At 40.1% G+C, this 20851-nt stretch overlaps 1 protein-coding gene across 4 annotated transcripts; it reads left to right on the top strand.

Annotated features, from left to right (window-relative positions):
- The first annotated feature begins 140 nt into the window (after nt 1–140).
- LOC306664568 (zinc finger protein 354A-like) lies at nt 141–20851 on the top strand. Of its 4 annotated transcripts, XM_079145517.1 has the most exons (5): nt 141–335; nt 1294–1380; nt 6480–6606; nt 7107–7205; nt 18815–20851. In XM_079145517.1, exons 2-5 carry the CDS (start codon nt 1348–1350, stop codon nt 20377–20379), a joined length of 1824 nt encoding a protein of 607 aa, XP_079001643.1. In that variant the 5' UTR covers nt 141–335; nt 1294–1347; the 3' UTR covers nt 20380–20851. The 4 variants fall into 4 exon arrangements, with proteins under 4 accessions (XP_079001643.1, XP_079001645.1, XP_079001646.1 ...); XM_079145519.1 differs by lacking the exons at nt 141–335; nt 6480–6606; XM_079145520.1 differs by lacking the exons at nt 141–335; nt 6480–6606; nt 7107–7205.

Genomic DNA, 20851 nt, shown 5'->3' with positions numbered 1-20851 from the left:
AGAGGGACCCCTCAGCAAGGGTGTGAGCACCATATAGGTTCAGCCAGCGCCTGGCCTCTTAACTGCAGAGAACTACACTTCCCAGAAGCCTCGAGGCTCGAGTGAACTACATTTCCCAGAGGCATTAGCGGCTAACCCTGTCCCACCCTACCCGGCCCTCCTGGACCTTTGCTGCTGCAGCCGAGCGTCTGCCGCCGGCGCGCGACTCCGGGGCCAGGTCGCTCGCGGGCGAGGTCCCGACGCTAGGCTGCTGGCGGGAGGGGCGGTTCTAGAGCCTCCCGCCTGCGAAGCGCGGCCTGGCGAGGCATCGCCCCAGGAGCCCCGAGCCAGGGGAGGTGAGCGGCAGAGGGCGGCGGGAGGCGGACCTGGGCCTCGGGAGGATGCGGTGCCCGGGCTTGGGGAACAGGCCCGCGAGGTGTGCCGAAAAGCCATTGTGGTCCGGGCGACACCCCAGGGCCTGTCGCCTGTCCCCACTAGTTTTCCCTGATGTCGCCCCAGGCGTGTCAGGTGGGGCACTTGACCCGGGTTTGCGGCTGGCCCACCTGCTTCCCCAGGTCTGTCCACAGCGCGTTCCCTGCCCTGCCTACCGGCCTCGGTGGAACGCGTGAGAAAATGAGCTTCGTCCCTATGGCTTCAGCACTGTACCATGACAGGCATCGTGACCTGCTTCACGGAGGAGAGGGGTGCTCGGCTCCCCGATGGCACAGTGAGGACTAGTATCCAAGTCTTTGGTTTCTCTGCCTGACCCCCTTCCCTCCATAGGAAAAAGACTGTTTTCCTTCTCTGGAACAGCTTTCTCTAAAATCTGGGAATTGATTCCTTTACAGGAAACAGAGGAATTGGTTGGAAATTTTAGAGGAAAATTGCACGATGCACAGTGAGATTAGAGCAGATGCTCGGGGACCGGAATCCTGGTGCCATTCTCACTGTGTGAACTGGTGCATTCTGACCTCAATTTTCTGATCTATAAAATGGAGTTCTAGCAATGCCAGCTGACTCTGGGATTAAACAGCATGAAGCTGTTGGTGCCTGGCACTTTGTGAGGCTCAGTGAGTCCCTGCTGCTGATGGAGTCCTATGTCCTTCTGAGTCTTGCTTCTGGAAAGCTCCAGAGCCACAAAGAGTGGGACTCTGGTCCAGGATGCCCCCAGCCCTTTTCTCTGATTTTGTCCACTCCCAGCTCCTTCTGACTTCCCTCTGTGGTCACATGGGGTCTGAAAGAATTTCAGAGCTCCTGGTACTGAGGGGTGGAAAGCAGAGGGGGCTTTCTCATGGTTCCTTTTTCTTCTCTTAGATCCACCTTCTGGAGACTGCACCCACCCTGGGGGGAAGAGCCCAGAAAAAAGACATGGCTCCTGAGCAAAGGGAAGCAAGGTCCCAGGTGAGCTCACTGCCATCTCTGTTCTTAGTAGGTGGATTTTCCCTCTCCCTCTTACAATACAACCTTCACCAGAATTTGGAGCTCTGGTCCTTTGATCTTGGGGTAGCTGGTTCACCTTTACAGGTGGTAGATTCTGTAAGGAATACTGCCCATGCTCACACATGTCTAGTATCCACTTTTTTCTTGTTAAACACACTTTTGTTCATTAATCTCAATCCATTGTGATTACTAATTTGATAAGGTAAGATGCCACAAGTAATGTAATACCGGGGACAGAACAACATGCAAACCTGATAAAATTCTTTTCTATCCCTCCCTCCTTCACTCATTCTTGTCTTTCTCCCTTCCCTTGGCAAAATGCTTTTTTCCCCCACCACTGAGCAAGTGCTTTGCCTATACCAGTTTTTAGTCTCAGTAAAAACTGATCTTGACCTGCCATTTTCATCTCTATGTTAGACAACTAAAGGAGGCACCCCATCCAGGTGACATAACCTGTGAAGAAAAATAACCATGTTGGAGTGTTCTCTTTCTGTAAGGGCAAAGAGAGTACTCCTCAGGAAGCTGCAAGAGGTTTCCATGGGGATCTCATGAGATATTGGTGGTGAAGAAGCAGTACACACTGTGGTTAGGAAGTGGGATCCTCAAGCCAGACAGCCAGATTTTAACTCAATTCCTTTGTTACTGTTTGTGGGCCTTGGCAAATAACTCTATCTCTCAGTGCCTCAGTTTCCTCACTTATAAAATCAAAATAATAGCTATGCCTACCTCCTAGGATAGATTAGAGGATGACATGTTAGTACTTGTAATGTGTATAGATCAGGGCTGGGCACATAATAATTGCTCAGTGTGTGTTTATTGTGGTAGCTGAATGATACTATATTAATAATAATATTAACTTCATGAATGGAAATTGCTAAGGCCTGGAGGTACAGTGCTTATCTAGCTTTTACAAGGCCCTGGGTTTGATTCTTGGCATCATAAAAATGTTTTTTAATTATATAATGTTGCTAGGATCCAGAAAATACTGGTGCTTTCTCTACTTACCTTCATCTAACACTAACAGTTGGTATTTCTTGAGTGTCCAACATGCTGGGGAATGTTCTGAGGGTTTTGCATTTGTTATTTCTCATTTCTCACAAAAGCATGGCTATTATCCCCTATATAATTTAGACCTTAAATGTCCCCAAAGGCCCATGTGTTTAAGATGTGGCCCTTAACCTGTGGTACTATTAGGAGGTGGTGGAACTTTGGGGAAGTGGGATCTAGTAGGAGGAAGTTAGGTCATTGAAAGTGTGCCTTTGAAGGGCATACTGGGACTCTGGCCTCTTCTTCCCATGGCCGAATGGGCTTCCTCTTCCTCATGTTCACCACAGGCCAAAAAAACAATAGAATTGCAACTGCCAAAACTGTAAACCAAAATAAACCACCTTAGGTGTTTGTTACAGTAACTGAAAACTGACTAAAATATCCCAATTTTATAGACATATGAGGAAATGAGGCTCAAAGAAGTCAAGTAACCCAAGTTTGTGCTCATGTACATATGGCCTTCAATCCATGCTTGGACCAGCCACTCCTCGGTATATCTTTCAGAGTATGGACAGACCCAGGTACCTGTTCCAGGGCACTTTAGCACTATGGCATTATTTATAGATGCACAAACATGATGGAGTTTGATCTTCTGAAGCTTTGGCCAGGACCCACCATTGTATGTTTGAGCTGCTCTGTTTTCTTTAAGCCTTTCCCATTCCATTCCAACAGGGCCAAGTTGCTCTTCTGCCCAGAACCTTCTCCGTCCCTTTCTGCAAAGCGAATCCCCAGCTGTATCTCCCTATCCTCACCTGCTGCCCATGGGTTAGTATAGGATGGTGTGGTATGTAAAACTCAGTGACAGGAAGTTTAAGACCAGAGAGAGTGCTGACTTCACAACTAGATTACTTAAGTTATGGTCTTGCTACTGCCACTAGTAAAGCATGTGATCTCAGGTCTTGGTTGTACTTCATCTTATTTTCCTTGTCACTAAAATGAAGATTGAACTAGAAGATGGCATATGGTGTTGCCTGTCCTGCCAGTTTTGTTTTATTGCAATGCTGGGGATTGAATCCAGGGCTTTTGCTTGTCAGACACACACTCTGCCACTGAGTGATATCCCCAACCCCTACACAGCAGTCTTTCATTGTTCAAATTATTTTTTTCATTGTTCAAATTATTTAATGTATTTTCCTTGTATGTCATTTGTATTATAAATTCTTTGAAGGCAAAGATCATTTCTTATATTCCTTCTATATATCAATAAATTATTTTTCTTGTCATATATTGCATGCTCATGGTAGAAATTTCAGAGAATTAAAAAAAATTTGAATAGTGAAAGTCATTTTTCCCATTATACTCTCTCAACATGACACTAGGAGTGACAGAATAGGGAAGATTCCTCACCCACCAAGCAAGTAATGCTGCAGAAGCAGACCTTGGCTAGGTATCCTCTAATTCAATTTAATTTTGACACTGTCTTCCTGACAGTAACAACAGGTCCCATAGTTTGAGGGCTCAGCCCCACAAGATTTTCCCCAATCCAGACACCAGTTATGACCAACCAGCTAATTAATTAGGGTTCCCTGGCAAACCCCTCCTTTATTAATTTGGTAGAGCAGCTCACAGAATTAAGGGAAACATTTACCAGCTTATTATAAAAGTTATCACCAAAAAAAAAAAAAGTTATCAGAAAGAATACTGATAAAAAAAAAAAAAATACATAGAATGAGGTATGGGTGTGCCACCCTCCAGAAACCTCCATGTGTTCAACTCTCAGACTCTCCAAATCCTTTCTTTTCAAGTTTTTATGGAGGCTCCATTAACAGAGGCACAATATATTAAATCATTGATGAACTTCACCATCAGCCCCTAGTCTTTGTCAATTCTTAGCATACAAAAGGTCACTTGTCATTTATCACTTTGAAGAGTCTATGGATTTTAGGAACTGTGTACCAGGAAATGGGATGAAGACCAAATTTCACAATATCACAACATTTATAAAAAAGAAAGTAAAATCACTTGCTTCAACATCTAGACATAACCATTTACAGCTCTTTGGTTTGTATCTATAAGAATCATTTTCTATGTCCATTCATTTATATGTATACGTATTTTTTTAAATTTTTATTCTAAAATGTACATACTGTATAATCTTAAACCATTTTTGAGTGTAAAATTCAGTGACATTTTAAATATATACATTCACATTGTTAAGAAACCATCATCTCTATCCATCTCCATTGTAAATTTTGACATAAAACAACAACTTTAAAGAGAGTAAGATAGTTTACTCTGAACCACATATGAGTGACCCAGAGACATGGATTCAAGTTGCCTGAATAATTTGTTCTGCTATGGAAGAGGATACGTGAACTTTTATAGCCAAAAAAACAAAGTCATGAATCAATAAGTTTAAGAAATATGTTGGTTGGGGGCATTAGGTAGGTGAACTGTAACAAAGAGGAGAAGTCTTTCCTATAGTTATTGAATGTTACAGCATTCTTAGCTTTAGGGTTGGTGGAGACTAGAGGTCTGTTAAGCTGTTAATACATTCTAAGAGGTTTACCTAATAGGAGAATGTTAGGTCAGATACAAAAGCTAAAGTAAATGATTCTTTTTCTAAAGACTCTAAAGGTAGCCCAAGCTAATTTTGTCTCTTAACCTGCAACTTGCCATCTCCACAATCAGGATGTTCTGAGCTGAGGTCAGTCTACATGATCTTTAATAGAGATGTGGCACTGGGGAATGAAATTGACCAATTTATGTTATATGTATGTACAACTGTGTGGCAATAAGTTCATTATGTGTAATTATAATACACCAATAAAAATTAATTCAAAATATAGATATGGCTTCTTCAAAGTAATTCAGCTTCTTATATAGGTTATCTCATTTAAATATTCTTAACCCTGTGAGGTAGGCACTGAGGGGCAAATGTACAGATTGATTAAGAATTTGGAGCCTTGGACAATCACTGGAATTGGAATTCCACTTCAGTCACTGACCAGCTGTGTGACTTGGACAGATTTCTTATTCTTTTTGTACTTTGTTTTGTTTTTTTTTTTTTCTTTCTTATGCAGAATGGGGAAATGATATTACCACCTTAAGTTGTGGTGAAGATTAGAAAGATTATACACAAAAGATTAATGTAAAGCTCTAAGAGCACTACTTGGCCCATAGAAAGCATTTGATAATTGACAGCTCTTTTAATTTTTGCAATTACTATCCTCAAACTAAGCAGACAGTGCCTGTCTTAAGTTATTTAACTTTGTCTTCATCAGTGAATATTTTTTCCATTTTTTGCTATTGCAAGCACCATGATAAGTTAACTTGTACATGCAATTTTGTGTACTGTTCATTATAGTACAAATATAGTCATTGGTAAGTTAAAGAATATACTCATTTCCAACCTTTGTAATATGTATTATCAAATCTCTGTTAGACAGATTAATTAACACTCCCACTAATGGCCTTAATCCCTTTACACATCTCTCATAGTGGTTAACACAAGGCTAGTGTGTTAGTCAGCTTTCCATTACTATTACAAAATACCTTAGGTAATAAATTTATAAGGAGGAGATGTTTATTTAGGCTCATGGTTTCAGGGGTTCAGCCCATGGTTACTTGACTGTCACTTTTGGCCTATGGCAGAACAGTACATCATAGCTGGTAGTGCATGGCAGAGGAAGCTGCTCACATCATGACAGGTGGAAAGTAGAGAGAGACAAGAAGGAGCCGGTCCCAAATTCCCTACAAGAGCTCACCCCCATTGACCTAACTTCCTTTCACTAGGCCACATCTCTTGAAGTTTCCGCCACCTTACAATAGCATCTTTGGCCTTTGGGGATCATTCAAGATCCAAGCTATAGCAGCTACATTCATACGTCCTGCTGCTCATTGTGTTTTTGTCACGAAATGATTATTCCTTAAGCAAATGACCTGGCCCCTTGAGAACCTTGAATAGTAGTATCAGCAGGATTTCATGTTAGCTTGTCTACCTCCATTTCCCACTATCTACTCGCTGTGTGAGAGCTTGTCCTGGGTGAGCTGGAATGGCTTATTCTTAACAGGTATCAGTAACGTTCGAGGATGTGGCTGTGCTCTTTACTCGAGATGAGTGGAAAAAGCTGGATCCTTCTCAGAGAAGCTTGTACCGGGATGTGATGCTGGAGAACTATAGTAACCTGGCCTCACTGGGTAAGGAACTCCCTGTGGACACAGTTCAGAAATGAGATCTCAGCACCTCCTTCCCTGAATAAAGCTGTGGGTCACCAAAAGTCTTTAACTGAGCTTTGCCTTAGGATTATATGAATCAGATCTCAGCAAATAAATATTGAAAACATATTCCCCTTAAGGCATGGAATTGCCCTGTGCACAGGAATGGAGGAGGTGGTCTTGGTAACCGTCCCCTTCCCTCTATGTAATTGCACATTAAAAGTTTCTTCATACTTCAGGTATCATTTTCCCACTGTGACTGTTCTTTGGTGTGTTCATCTCTTGGCAGAAGGCTTCATCCATCCTCTGGACCTTCCACTTGCCTTTCCCATTTGTTTTTTCTAGGGTCAGCAAACTTTATTTATAAAAGGCCAGGTAATATAGGTTTTGTGGGCCCCATGAGGTCTCTGTAACATATTTCTCTTAGTTTTATTTTTTTCTGAGCTTTTTAATTTCAGTTATTTTATTTTATTTTCTATTAGGAAGACTTCCATTTATTAAACCAAAAGTGATATCCCTGTTGCAGCAAGGAGAAGATCCCTGGAAGGTGGAGAAAGGAAGTACTGGAGGCTCCTCTCTTGGTGAGTGGGTGGCACCATGGTGCCCCAGAATCACCGCAGGCATCATTCTGGTTCAGAAGAGGGTGCAGCTTAGAGTGTTGGTTGGGAAACTTTATTTAGGGTTCTCAGATCTCAAGAAGTGATAGGGAAAGCCCAGGTTCCTAGACACATGCTTTCTCTTCTTTTCTTATAATCACTTCACAAAGAGTCTCTCCAGATCTCTTTTTATTCTTTCCTGTTATTTCCGAAAAGGACTGCAATTTCATGTCTTCTTTCAACGAATGCTGTATTTAAGGGATTACAAATAATTTATTCTGGCTGAAGCTGCAGGTATGTATAGGAAAAGAAGGAGCCAAGGAAGGAAATGAGATGAGAGGCTGTCTGAGGGCTACATTGTAAATGCTTTGGTACAGTTCTAAGAGATTTGAACTGTTCTATGGATGACTGGAAATATTTGAGAAATTTAAGCAGAATTTTTTTATCCATGTTATTTTAGAAAAATTAGTCTGAATCAGAAATAAATGTTACTTAATAAATGAATGGTTAAAGAAACAATGGTGTGTCCTTACTCTGGCAAACATGGCCACAGTTTAGAAAGAAAGAACACCCTGATGTGGACCCAACTGCAAGGCACATTAAGGAATAAAGCGAGTTTCAAAATATTACCATATATTTCTGTTTATGTTTAAAGAGAAGTATGTGTGTGTTTGTGAAATACACAAACAAGCACAGAGAGGAAGTTTCCAAAGAACACACAAGGTTACAAGGACACACCTTAACTATTAACAGCAGTTACTCTTGGAATGAGTCTAATAAAAGGGGACTTTGTTTCCATGTAATGTTTTAATTTTCACAAAGCAAATATAGTCATGAAGTTCTCTTGATTGGAAGTTAATAAGAATGTTCACATAGAAAGCATTATGAGGGTAGATTTAAAGTGAGGCGCAACTAGAGATGGGGGACCGGGTTTGTAGCTCAGTCGTATAGAGCGCTTGCCTAACAAGTGTGAGTCACTGGGTTTGATCCTCAGCACCACATAAAAAATTAAAAATTAAAAGGTACTGTGTACAGCTATAACTTAAAAAAAAAAAAAAAAAAAAAAAAACTAGAGGTGAGAAACCTTACAGCGCTATCATAGGAATTCAGGCAAGAAGCCAGTGGGCCTGGAGAGAGGCACCTGCTGTGAGAATCAGGGGGCAGAGGAGAAGCCTGCTTGATAAGGGTATATAAGGAATTCAGTGTGAGATGGTTTTCATTTAAGATGTGAGTAAAACACATGGGTAGAGATTACAGGTGGGCAGATATATAAGGAAGACTGACTGGTTGGCACTCCAAGCAGAGGTCAGGGAACCCTCAGTTCAAAGGGGTATTTGCCACCTTGAGTTGACCAGGTGAAGGAAAAGAGAAGAAAACGACTCCTAGGAAACCAACATTTGAGAGGTAGTTAAGAGAGAAAGAACTCTGCAACTGAGCCTAAGGTTAAATTATCAGAGGAGAGAAATAGAAGAAGTGGCTAACAACCAAGAAAGGCTGGGGATCCGAGCTTATGGAGGCCTAGGAATTGGTGCCAGGGAAGGTCTGGAGAAAGGAAGCCAGTGTCAAGGAAGGAGAAGAGTAGAAGAAACTGCAAAAGACAGCAGTGGAAACAGATCCCACTGAGCCCCAGCCCTGTCACAGGATTTGTTCTGAGAATTAGAGAGCTTGGGAGGGCTGAAGAGTTGTGAGTTTCCTGGAGCTGCACCCAGGTTCACTCTCCACAGACAGCAGCTTTCAGTGACTTAGGGAGCCTGAGAGCATGCAGGGGAGACACATAGGAGGCTACATCAGGTCAGACATCCAGTGACAACCCCCAGAGACGAGTAAGACAGATTGCCTTGGTGTAACAGTGCCGTGTTGGAGCTCTCTTCTCAGACACGGTGACAGTTTCTGAGATGGAAACCCCAGTTGTCTGTCTTTTTAACCCTCATTTTGGAGAAATATATGAATTCTGTGGATACTGCCAGAAACCGCCCCAATATAAACAGAGAGCACAGATAGCAGGAAAATTTGAGAGTTAAGAGGCATCAGTCTAGTTATTCTATGAGGCCTGACTCTTGTCGGAAAGATCAGAGGAAGAGGAGGAAGAATCATAACCTGTGATCTGCCTTGGGAGCTGCTGAAGGAGGAATGAGTCTCCTTCATGAGAGAGGTGAGTATGAGTGGGATTAGACTGAGTAGAAATAGGACCAGGGTTCAGAGCTTTCCAGGGAAAGACTGGGACATCTGACAATTGGCTCAACTCGCCCCCTTCTCAGCACTGGAAGACAACCTCAGTCTTGAAGGAAGGCTATGAGTGATCTCTAAGTGAAATGAGGGAACTGTTTTCTGTGCTGCTCCCTGCTTCTGTGGGTTGGGATAGCCCTTCTCTCTTTGGTGAAAGGTGGATGTCAGGTGGTAGTCCTAGAGGACCTGATCTGTGGTATGAATGTGTTATGCTTCTGGTGAGGCTCCCTTATCCCTGGATCGTGGTGGTCTCTGAACAGCTCTTCCCAAAGGGATCTCACTCTCCATGAGGACAGTTGAAAGACCTGGATATTCTTGGAAGTACCTAATATTAACTGTCAGCCAGAACCAAACTCCTAACCCTTGAACAGCCAGTGACAGAAAAGTTCATGCTCTGAGAGCAGACTCCCTAGAACCTCCACTTGCTTCAAGAATGTACTTTTACAAAGTTATTTTTCACTTCAGAACTGTTCATAAATAGGAACAATCCAAAAAACTTCTGAGAAAAACAACTCGTGTCATCCTGGGTTTCTAAGTTTTGAGAGACAGGAGGGCGTGGCTCAAAGGGACTGTATCTGATTTGAATCTCTTGCTTAGAAAATGAACCCAAAGCATAATCACTTGAGGTTGTGCTTTTCTGGAATAGTTGTACTAATAATAATGGGGTTAAATTCATTTGTACAGCTCATAAGTTTGGTTCACAACCAAATGTGAAAATATTAGATTCCAAGGATGATCTACCATATCCATGCAGTGAAATATTATTTTTTCTTCCCTTCTTTTCCTTTGTCTTCCTAAAGCAAGAAGCCATCTAAGGTGGACTGAAATGCAGGGTGGTCACCTCTAGGATTATCTGCTATGCTCCAGTGAGGTTTGCTGGGGCAGCATCTGCCTGCAGGAAGTGCATCTTTTCCTGATTTGCACAAGGTGTCATACAGATTAGCAGCAGCCCTACCAAATAGCATGTAATGGTTTTAAAGGTGACTTCTTACATGGTTCAAGTGGAACCATAATGCTCTGCAGCCATGCTTAATTTGTATGAGTTAATGCTTCTTGCTGTCCCCAGCCCTCCAACAAAGACCCATACAGGGTCCCTGCACCTCCCCTCTCCCCAGCCACCAACTTCTTTTCTTCATCGCTATCAAAAGGATCTTTTTAAAAAGTAAACTATGTCATATTGTTCCATACTTAAAACCTTTAGAGGCTTCTATCCCATGGAGCACAACCCAGAGTCCTCATTATGACCTTCAGAGATCTATAGTTGTCTGGCCTCTTGACCTTCATCTCTTTCTGCTCTGCCCTTTATGCAAGGACTCTGATCACCCTGGCTGTCACCTCAGGGATTTTGCACTTGCTTTTCCTGTTTGGTACCATTCTTCTTCCTGATGACCACATGCATGCATGGCTTGCTAACTCATTTCCCACAGGTTTCTGCTCCTGAATAGGCTCTGCTAATCTAAAAACAGCCTTCATTCCTCCATGTTCTTTATCCCCTCAGCACACTTATCATGCATAATAATACATATGTATTTATGATCTCTTTTTTGCATTATAAGCTCCCTTATATAGAAGTGCCTCTTTCATTCATTCCCACTTCCCTGTTGTCTAAAATAGTGGCTGGCCAGAGTAGACTTCAGTTTTATAGTAAATGCAGGAATGACTCAGACTAGGTTAGTTCCGATGGAAATAGAAAGAAGTGAACCAATTCCAAAGGTATCTGGAAAATAAAAGTAGGACTTGGAGATGAATTTAGTAAGGAAAATAAGAAATGGAGTTGTTAGGCATACTTGCTTAGCTGGTGGTTTGTTCACCAACTGTATCATTCACTGATATAACAATGGAAGGAGATCCAATTTGGGAGATTTATGAATTTCATTTGGAATTAATTAAATTGAGTTGTCTTTAGTTGACCCAGTTATCCAAGTGGAGATGTCAGGACTGAGTGTGAAATGTAAATTTGCAAGAACCTGGTCCATACAGAATAGTTAAAACATGAGTGAGGTTAAGTTAGCCTGTGGAGAATTTTCAGATTACAGTAAGAGGAAGAAAGAGGCTAGGATTGAATCTTGAGCCACATGGAAGTCTTAGTGATGTCAGGTGGTAGGGGCAGAAGCATTTCAGACAGCTAGGTAGAGAAGAATGAACCCATAGGGAGGTCCAGTGTAGGAGTACTGTAGGCGGAAATTGGAGAGTTTGGTACCATCAGAGGCAAGGCATGACACATAGTACAATGTTAGCAGTAGAAATGAGGAGTAGATGGATTTGAAAGATGTTATATGGTAAAATGAAAAAGTCTTGGTAGTTGATTAGATAATGGGAACAAGAAGCCAGTTCTTGGGTTTGGATTAAGAATAGTGCCATTTACAGAATCAGGGGGTTAAACAGGTTGGAGGATCATGAGTCTGGCTCTAGGATGTTGACTTTGAGGTATCATTAAGACATCTTAGTTGCTGTTTTGAGTAGATGGGCTGGAAGTTTGTGTGTGGAGAGTAGAGAAGTCTGCCTAGAGTATAAGTTTGTAATTGAAGCTGGCCAATGGAAAGAGGCAAAGTGAGAAGAGTTGGTGGCCAAGAATTAAACCCTAAGGAACTCTACAAATTAAAAAGCAGATAGAGAAAACTGAGTGCACAAAGAAAATTATAGCTTAAGAAAAATGAGCCACAACATGGGACATAGTATGGGCTCACTATAGCTTAGGAGGAGAGTGTCTCAAGGAAAGTGAGGGATTGCTGTCAGGTGTTGCTGGAGGTAAGTTTGGTGAGAACTGAAGAAAGTGTCTTGTCCTAGCCACATGGAGTTCTTAGTGGCACTAGGTGGTAAGGGAAGAAGGCCAGAGGGATATAAGGAGGAGTGAGAGGAACCAGTGGACAAATGTAGAATACACTACATATATACATATATTCAGAGAGATAAAATTAGTATATAATAGACCTTATTCTGCCCCTTTCACTTGGTACATAGTGAAGCTCTTTCCAGGTCACTACACAGAGAGCTTCCTTACTCTGGGCTGGCTCTAGTCTTCTTTCTTCTCAGCTGGGAGAACATCTGGACTTGGTTACATGCAGCTTTGGGTAATGTTAGCCAGCAGGTCCACTTGAGATTAGGATTTTATAAATGTTATTAGCAATGTGGGAAGTGATTTAAAGCTATACCTTTATCATGTACCAATATAAAGTTCTGATATGCTAAAATTAGAGTTAGCCCAAAGGTTCCTCAAAGGAATCTGGTTGAATAAACTTTGGTGTGTACACACAGTGAACTTCTATGCAGCCGTATAAAGGAATAAATATCCCTGTAAGTTCCACTGTTATCTAAGAAGGGACCAAGGAAGTATTTAAAAAAAGTATGTATGTTATTTTTAAAAAAAAGATAGAAACAGTAAAAAAACAAAGGATAAAAGCAGATCAATAAAAATGGTTCCCAACACGGTAAAGGAAGAAAAAAGATGAAGGGAACCGGAGTAGAATCTAGAGGTTTTTTTTTTTAAAGATATCTTTTTTCATTTGACTTCGGAACCATAAAACATTTCATAAAATTATAAAGCAAAATTAAATAAAAATGAAAAAGTATCCCCCAGATGTTAAAAACAAAATGAAATGAATGACTCTAATTGTGTTTCAGGTTGGTTAGTTTAGCAACATAAATAATTATTTCAAATTCCTTTACATCACAGTAGTTTGATTTATTTGTAGTTTATGTCCTAAGGACAAAAATAACTGCAAACAATAGTGTGCAATTTGGTGGCAGTGATAAGAGTAATTTTGACATATTTATGGATGAAACAATTGATGTCTGAGATCTCCTGTAGCATAATTTAGTGGAAGAGAGGTAAGGTTTTATGTTATAGTGCTATGGCTGCCATAAGAAATTACCACAGACTAGGTGGCTTAAGGCAACAGAAGTGTATTGTCTCACAGTCTGGAGGCCCAAAGTCAAGGTATTGGCAGGATCCTGTTCCTTCTGAGGCTCCATGTTCCCCCCTTGCCTCTTCCTATCATGTAATGTTGCTAGAAATCCTTGGTATTCCCTGACTTCTGGCTGCATCAGTCCTAACTCCTCCTCTACCTCCACATTGTGTCCTCCTCTTTTTACCATGCATTTCTATGGCCAGATTTCCCCATTTTCCAAGGACACTAGTCAATTGGATTCAGACCCACTATAATGTCCTCAACTTAATTTGATCAAATCTGCAGAGACCCTATTTCCAAATAAGGTCAGCTTTTCAAGTACTAGAAATTAGGACTGTAACATATCTGGGAGATGTGACACAAATAACCCATCATAACCTATAGATGTAACAGCGTTGGTGGTTGAAACTTACTTGAAGATTCATTGTACAATTAGCTCTTGTATATGCTGCAAATTTTCCACAATTAAAAGTTTTAAAAGCTAGTTACCAAACACACAGTTTCTAGAATGTTCCTCTTTTCCAGTAACATAAACATCTGGAAGATGTTTACAAATGTGCCACCCTACCCATTATCATGGTGATACATAACAATTCCCTGCATATAGCTCCCTCATTTTCTGATTCTAGAAACTTTATGAGACTTTAAATACAAGCAACATTTTTATAGAAATGACTTGAATCATTTTATGAATCTGGCTATAGAATAAGATGGGGGAGAAGACTTCAAAAAGTAAATCTTGAAAGTTGGATTGGGTTCAAAGACTAACGATGTCTTCAACTCTCATCTATCCTATGACTGGTCCTTTAAAATCTCATCTTAGATATCTGAAAACTCTAAACAGCATCTGCACCTCTTCCCTACCTGCACCCACCACTATCTAAGGATAGTTTGGATATTGGTTTAAGCTCATGTTTGCACCCATTTCTACCTTGCATGTTTGTTGTAGAAATGATCACATTGTGTTGTGATTGCCTATTCACTTCTTCATTTCTATGCCAAACTATAAACTCCTTGAAGAAATGAACTGTTTTTTTTTTTTCACTACAGGATTTGTAGTATACTGTCGATTACCAGTACCTAGGATACAGCCTAACACATACTGTGTACTTTTTAACTATTTGGTAAATGAATAAAGTAAGGAGCAATGAATACTTTTTGAAATAGCAAGAGTAGTCTTCCATATTAAGAGTATAAATCCAGTTGGAAATAATACTAGATAGATGAGATACTGGAACCAAAGGAACAAATTGAAGGTCAATAACAATAGTCACTGTAGAGTAAGGAAATACTGATCTTGGGTGGATCAGTGATGGCTGTTGGAGGCCTTTCACCTAATGGGATTTAAGAGTACTCGGTGACTGCCTAGACTTGGAATGCAAGGGAAAGGAGATTTCAAGATGAAATGAATCGAAGAATTTATGGAAAAGTCATTGAAAATGTTATGTTGTCATTTTGAACTGGGAAACATAGAAAAGAAGCTTTGAAAAGGAATCATTTTGGTATAACTGAATGTTCAAGAACCAACTATCAAAGATGGAAGGTGCTGAAAGATGAAAGAAAAAGCCCGACAGACACAGGATTGTACCAAGTGCAATTTATTAGGGACTTACAGACTGAAGTGTGTGTCTTGGGTGTCAGCAAGGCAGAAGGATCCTCACACCCTGAGGAAGGGGAGTGTATGCTAAACAAAACAAAAGTGTCCTGTGGCTACCTGAAATGAACCTGAACTTTCTCAAAACTATTAACACATCTAACTGCAGTTAAGAAATAGCCCAGTGTCAGTGACAGGCAGGAAAGAGAAAATTCAGGATTGTCCTTCACATAGGAGGTCCGGAGATAGAGAAAAGATTGAAGACCTTGACCTAGTGACAGTAACTAGTTGGTCAGGGCAGTGGTCATTAGCAAGATCACTGAGCTCTAAACTTCTGCCCTAAGTTTTAACCTCATTCATCCGGTAGCTCAGGCCTGTGCTTGATTCTTGGAACAAAGGTTGAACTGTACCTTAGGAGACATACTTGTAGAGCTGTAGACAATTCTGAGCAGATCATGAGGAAGTTAGGGTGTCCTCAACCCAAACTACTATCTGCTTCAGTGGAAAACATGAGACTAAGGCATTGGCACGTTAGTGCTAGGAGGAGTTCACCACAATTGATATGGACCCTTGTATCTGTAACCACTTCCATTACAAATAAAAATGCCATGTCTCTCTTCCTTATTCTCCTCTAAACCAAACTTTGAAAAACATTTTCCATTTGATGTTTTTGTCTTCACACCTGCTGTTGTTTCCTCTGTGCACTCCTGAAGACCTTGTTCCTTACTATTTCACTGCAAGCACTGTGATTAAGCTCCACACAGCTTCCATCTTGCCCACGGTCAGGTTTTACAGTCCTCAAGGTATTTGCCACAATTGACTATTCACTCCTTCCTGGAGTACTTTTTATTCTCTTTGACTCTGGAACGTCATACTGTCCTGATATTTATTCTTAACTTCTAAATGTTGCAGTAATCAAGCAATTTCTCCCTCATTCTTTGTCTTTAAGTTAAATCTGTATGCTGATGACTCCTTCATGCATATCTTCAGCTCTGACCTTTCCTCAGATCTCCAGAATAATCTATACAACTGACTATTTCAATGTCTCCCTTCAGTTGGTCTCAGAGGTGCTCACTAAGTCATCTAAGCCATAACAAAGATATCTGAAACAGATTCACCCTTTTCCTCTTCTTCTCAGTGACTGGTACCAGCGTTCATCATTGTCAAGCTAGAAACCTTGATATAATCCCTAACTTTTCTCTTTCCTCTCAGCATCCTATGAGTTCATTAGTTTCAGTACCATTAGCTCTTCCTTTGTAATGTATCCTGATGCAATCATTTGTCCCTTCATCCCATTTCTCACTTAAATAATCATAAAAGCTTCTTAAGTCACCTCTCCTCTCCCTGCTACCACTTGTGCCCCAATGCAGTCTGTTCTCTACACAGTAGACAACTCAAGTAAAGACATAATTCCCTCCTTGGTATCCTATCATGCTTAGAATAAAATTCCAAAGTCTTCACCATGATCTGGGAGACCTTATGTAGTTTGCCTCCACCACATGCTCCAGTCTTATTTTACCAGTTTCCCTCTTGCTCATTGCCTCCCAACTAAGTTAGTCTCTTTGCTGTTTTCAGTAGCAGGTTCCTTTGGCTAAGAAGCTCTTCAGATAGCCATGTGGCTTTTATTTATTAACTTATTATTTGTAACTTCATCCCCCCTCCTGCCCCAGCATTGTGTGCATGTGTGAATACATACACACACACACACACACACACCCCAAAGTGCAAGCTCTTCCAAGCCTACAACTTTGTCTTATTCAGCACATTATCTTCATTCCCCAGAATATTACCTGACCCATAGTACACTTCGTGAATATCTGTGAATGGAAAAGGATGTCCTCAGCATATTTAAATCTAACGAAACAAGAAAACAACATGGAGCGCTCTACACTCTACATGTAGTTCAGCATACCTGACAAGAAGCCAGGGGAGGGAGGTGAGGACAGACATGGATGAAGGTCAGATCATCAAGTATCTTGTTTACTCTAAGACTCTGGACCTCATATATGAATCATTGAAGAGAAGTTTGCAACATGATAGTATGTGGATTTTAGAAAGAATACCCATCTAGTGTGGAGACTGAATTGGCACTTCATAAGACTCAAGCAAGGAGACTAGTTAGGAGACTATGGTAAAGACAGCAGTGCATGAGAAACAAAATACAGTTCAGATACCCAATCCCAGTGCTCAGGGATCTAGTAAAAGCCAGTTGGTCTCAGAAGTGCAGCCTTTCTTTACACTAAGGCCTAAGGCAGAATTTTTGCTGTTACCTTATGAACTAGAATCCAGATTGCAAAATCTTACTGCCTTCTTCCCAGTACATGTACAAACCTATAAATAATGCCAATAAACACAAGGGAAAGTGTTCCTAATACTTTAGGCCCAGATAATGAATTGAAATTTGATCATTTAATTAAGCAAATAATTTAAAAATCCTTTCTCTTATAATAAGTACCAAAAACATGGGTGTGTATGTATATAAAACTAGTCAAGGGAAATGTGTTATGTGAGAAGAATTCACAAAGTAACTTTGGAAATACTATTTTTAAAGAGGGAAGAGAAGAAGAGTTATCCATGAAGGAAACCGAGAAAGAGAAAAAAGAGAAAAGCAAAATATAAAATATTCACTAAGCAGAAGGAATGTGTGAATGTGAAAAAGATGAGAAAGCAAATGTCAAATAGGAATCTCAAACACAATAAGAAGCCAGAATCACTTTAAACAATAATGTCTAGCCCAGGAAAAAAATGCCAGACTATGTGCATAACCTGACAAAGTTTAATATTTACTGAATTATATTCTTACCCAATTGAAATGTTTATTGAATTCCAATCTTTACCATTTTTCATGTTAGCCCTGCTTTACATTTTTATATCCTTACCTATTGCTGATCTTAGACTTTTTTTTCAACCATCTTTGCATAGCTTTTCTGATTTGATGCATAAGTAAGCTGTCTTCCCAGCTCATAACCCTTGGCCTCACACCTACCTTGTGGTACCTCTATAGATTAACTCAGTAATGCTGTATGAACTGGCCCTTAAACCTCCCTGATCACCCATGTGCTGTCCTGAAAGGCAGTTTCTGCAAGGGACTTGAAATATGTGTATATGAATGTATAATTTATGAAATTAGCATGGATGAATACCTATGGATATACCATGGATGGATATCAGGAAACTAGGAATATGTAGGTAATTAAGAAAGATTAATAAAACAAGTTTTGTATAGAATTGGGGATCTGTAGGAAGATAGGATATGCTGATCTGCTTCTGAAGAATGCCTAGAAAAGGAAAGTGAGCTATAAATAGGGAAATGTATAGGAAGACATAATACAATATGTATGTATATTATATATATATATATATATATATATATAAAACACTCTGTAAGTGCAAGGGTAAGGGAAATAGACTATGGAAGTTCAAAGTCAAGGACTCATGGAGTTAGCTTTTAAATCTGAAGAATACAAAGGAATTTGGGCATAAAACAAAAGAGGGAAAGCTTTCCAGATTAGGAATGCTTACACAAGGAAGAAGAATGCCAGGATGATAATCTAGGGGTCTTCCATGGGCTTTGGATTCTGATCCTACATTGTACTTCCCAACTCGTGCTCCCCTTTTGCTTCTCTTCTCTCTCACTCTTGAGTTCACTTTGTTCATTTCTTTTACCCCTAGTACTTCTGCCCCGTTGCTTTTTATCTGTACTGCCTAACTCTCCTATTTTTTCTTCTTTCTGTATTTTTTGTGAGATACCAAGACCTTATTTTATAACATCAATATTTATTTGATCTTCACATTTAATCTAACCAGCTAACTTCTATACTACATGAGAGATCTTCAATTTCTTTTTTCTTTTTTTCTCTCTCCAGTATGGAAGAGCAATCATAGGACCACAAAGTCAACTCAAACACAGGACTCTTCACTTCAGAGATTGATAATGAACAGACACAAAAGGAGTGAACCTGAACCCTTGGACTTGAAATCTGAAAAATCGTGCATGTATGAAGGCAAATTAGAGAAAAAACAGGATAAAAAGGAAAATTTTCAGATAGTTTCAATCACCCACAGAAAAACCGTGACTGTAGAAAGAAGCCATAAAAATGTTGACTTTAGCCAGAACATCAACCCAAAGTCAATCATTGTTAGGCAACAGATAGTTTCCAGAGAGAAAACACCACCAAAATGTGAAAAAAAAGGAAACACTTTCAAACAGAATTCAAATTTACCTAATCAGCCAAAAATGACAGCAGATAAGCGCTATCAATGTAGTATGTGTGAGAAAACCTTCATTAATACTTCATCCCTTCGTAAACATGAGAAAAATCATAGTGGAGAGAAATTATTTAAATGTAAAGAGTGTTCCAAAGCCTTTAGCCAAAGTTCGGCTCTTATTCAACATCAAATAACTCACACTGGAGAAAAACCCTACATATGTAAAGAATGTGGGAAAGCATTCACTCTCAGTACATCCCTGTATAAGCATCTAAGAACCCACACTGTAGAGAAATCCTATAGATGTAAGGAATGTGGTAAGTCCTTCAGCCGAAGGTCAGGCCTTTTTATACATCAGAAAATCCATGCTGGAGAAAACCCTTATAAATATAATCCAGGTAGGAAGGCATCGAGTTGCAGCACATCCCTTCCTGGTCAAAGAATTCATCCCAGAAAGAAATCCTATTTGTGTAGTGAATGTGGCAACACCTTTAAGTCTAGTTCATCTCTTCGTTATCATCAGAGAATTCACACCGGAGAGAAACCTTTCAAATGCAGTGAATGTGGGAGAGCCTTCAGTCAGAGTGCATCACTTATTCAACATGAACGAATTCACACTGGAGAAAAGCCCTATCGATGTAATGAATGTGGAAAAGGCTTCACTTCTATTTCACGACTCAATAGACATCGAATAATTCATACTGGTGAGAAGTTTTATAATTGTAATGAATGTGGCAAGGCCTTAAGTTCCCATTCAACACTTATCATTCATGAGAGAATTCACACTGGAGAGAAACCATGTAAATGTAAAGTGTGTGGGAAAGCCTTCAGGCAGAGTTCAGCTCTCATTCAGCATCAGAGAATGCATACCGGAGAAAGACCCTACAAATGCAATGAGTGTGGGAAAACATTCAGGTGTAACTCATCCCTTAGTAATCATCAGAGAATCCATACTGGAGAGAAACCCTATCGATGTGGGGAATGTGGGATGTCATTTGGCCAAAGTTCAGCCCTTATTCAGCATCGAAGGATTCATACAGGAGAGAAACCCTTTAAATGTAATACATGTGGGAAAACTTTTAGACAAAGCTCCTCACGTATTGCACACCAGAGGATTCATACAGGAGAGAAACCCTATGAGTGCAACACATGTGGAAAACTTTTCAACCACAGGTCATCCCTTACTAATCACTATAAAATCCATATGGAAGAAGAACCCTAAAAAGTAGATTTGCATGTGTGGAAGCCTTAAACCAAAGCGCATCAGAGAATAAATACTGAAGAGTGATGTAATAAATGTAATGGATATGAAAAAAGCCTATAATCATTTAGTGTCCATCAGCTATCAAATCCCATGGATAAACATTGGTTATGTAACAGATAAAAGAAAAGCATTCGTGCCTATCGGACATTTTAAAAAATAACCCGAGAAATCATAAGTGGAGACACTAACTTTGGGCATTTGTAAAATAAAAGGTGTTTGTTTTTCCTCTTTCCTACAGGAGTGTATTCTAGATATCACATGTGATCATCTTAAATATCTAAGTCGGTAGGGATTTCTCATAAAAACACCAAACTCTACACCAGTAATATTTTTTATAACATTTTAGAAGCTTATGAATGAATGAGTCAAAAAATATACATTTTTAGTGAAAAGGACCAAAATAAAAGATTAAAATGAATGGTAAACTATC

The sequence above is a fragment of the Sciurus vulgaris genome (genome assembly GCF_902686455.1).
Source record: "Sciurus vulgaris genome assembly, chromosome: 6".
Classification (NCBI taxonomy): Eukaryota; Metazoa; Chordata; class Mammalia; order Rodentia; family Sciuridae; genus Sciurus; species Sciurus vulgaris.
This window is presented reverse-complemented; position numbering and strand designations above follow the sequence as displayed.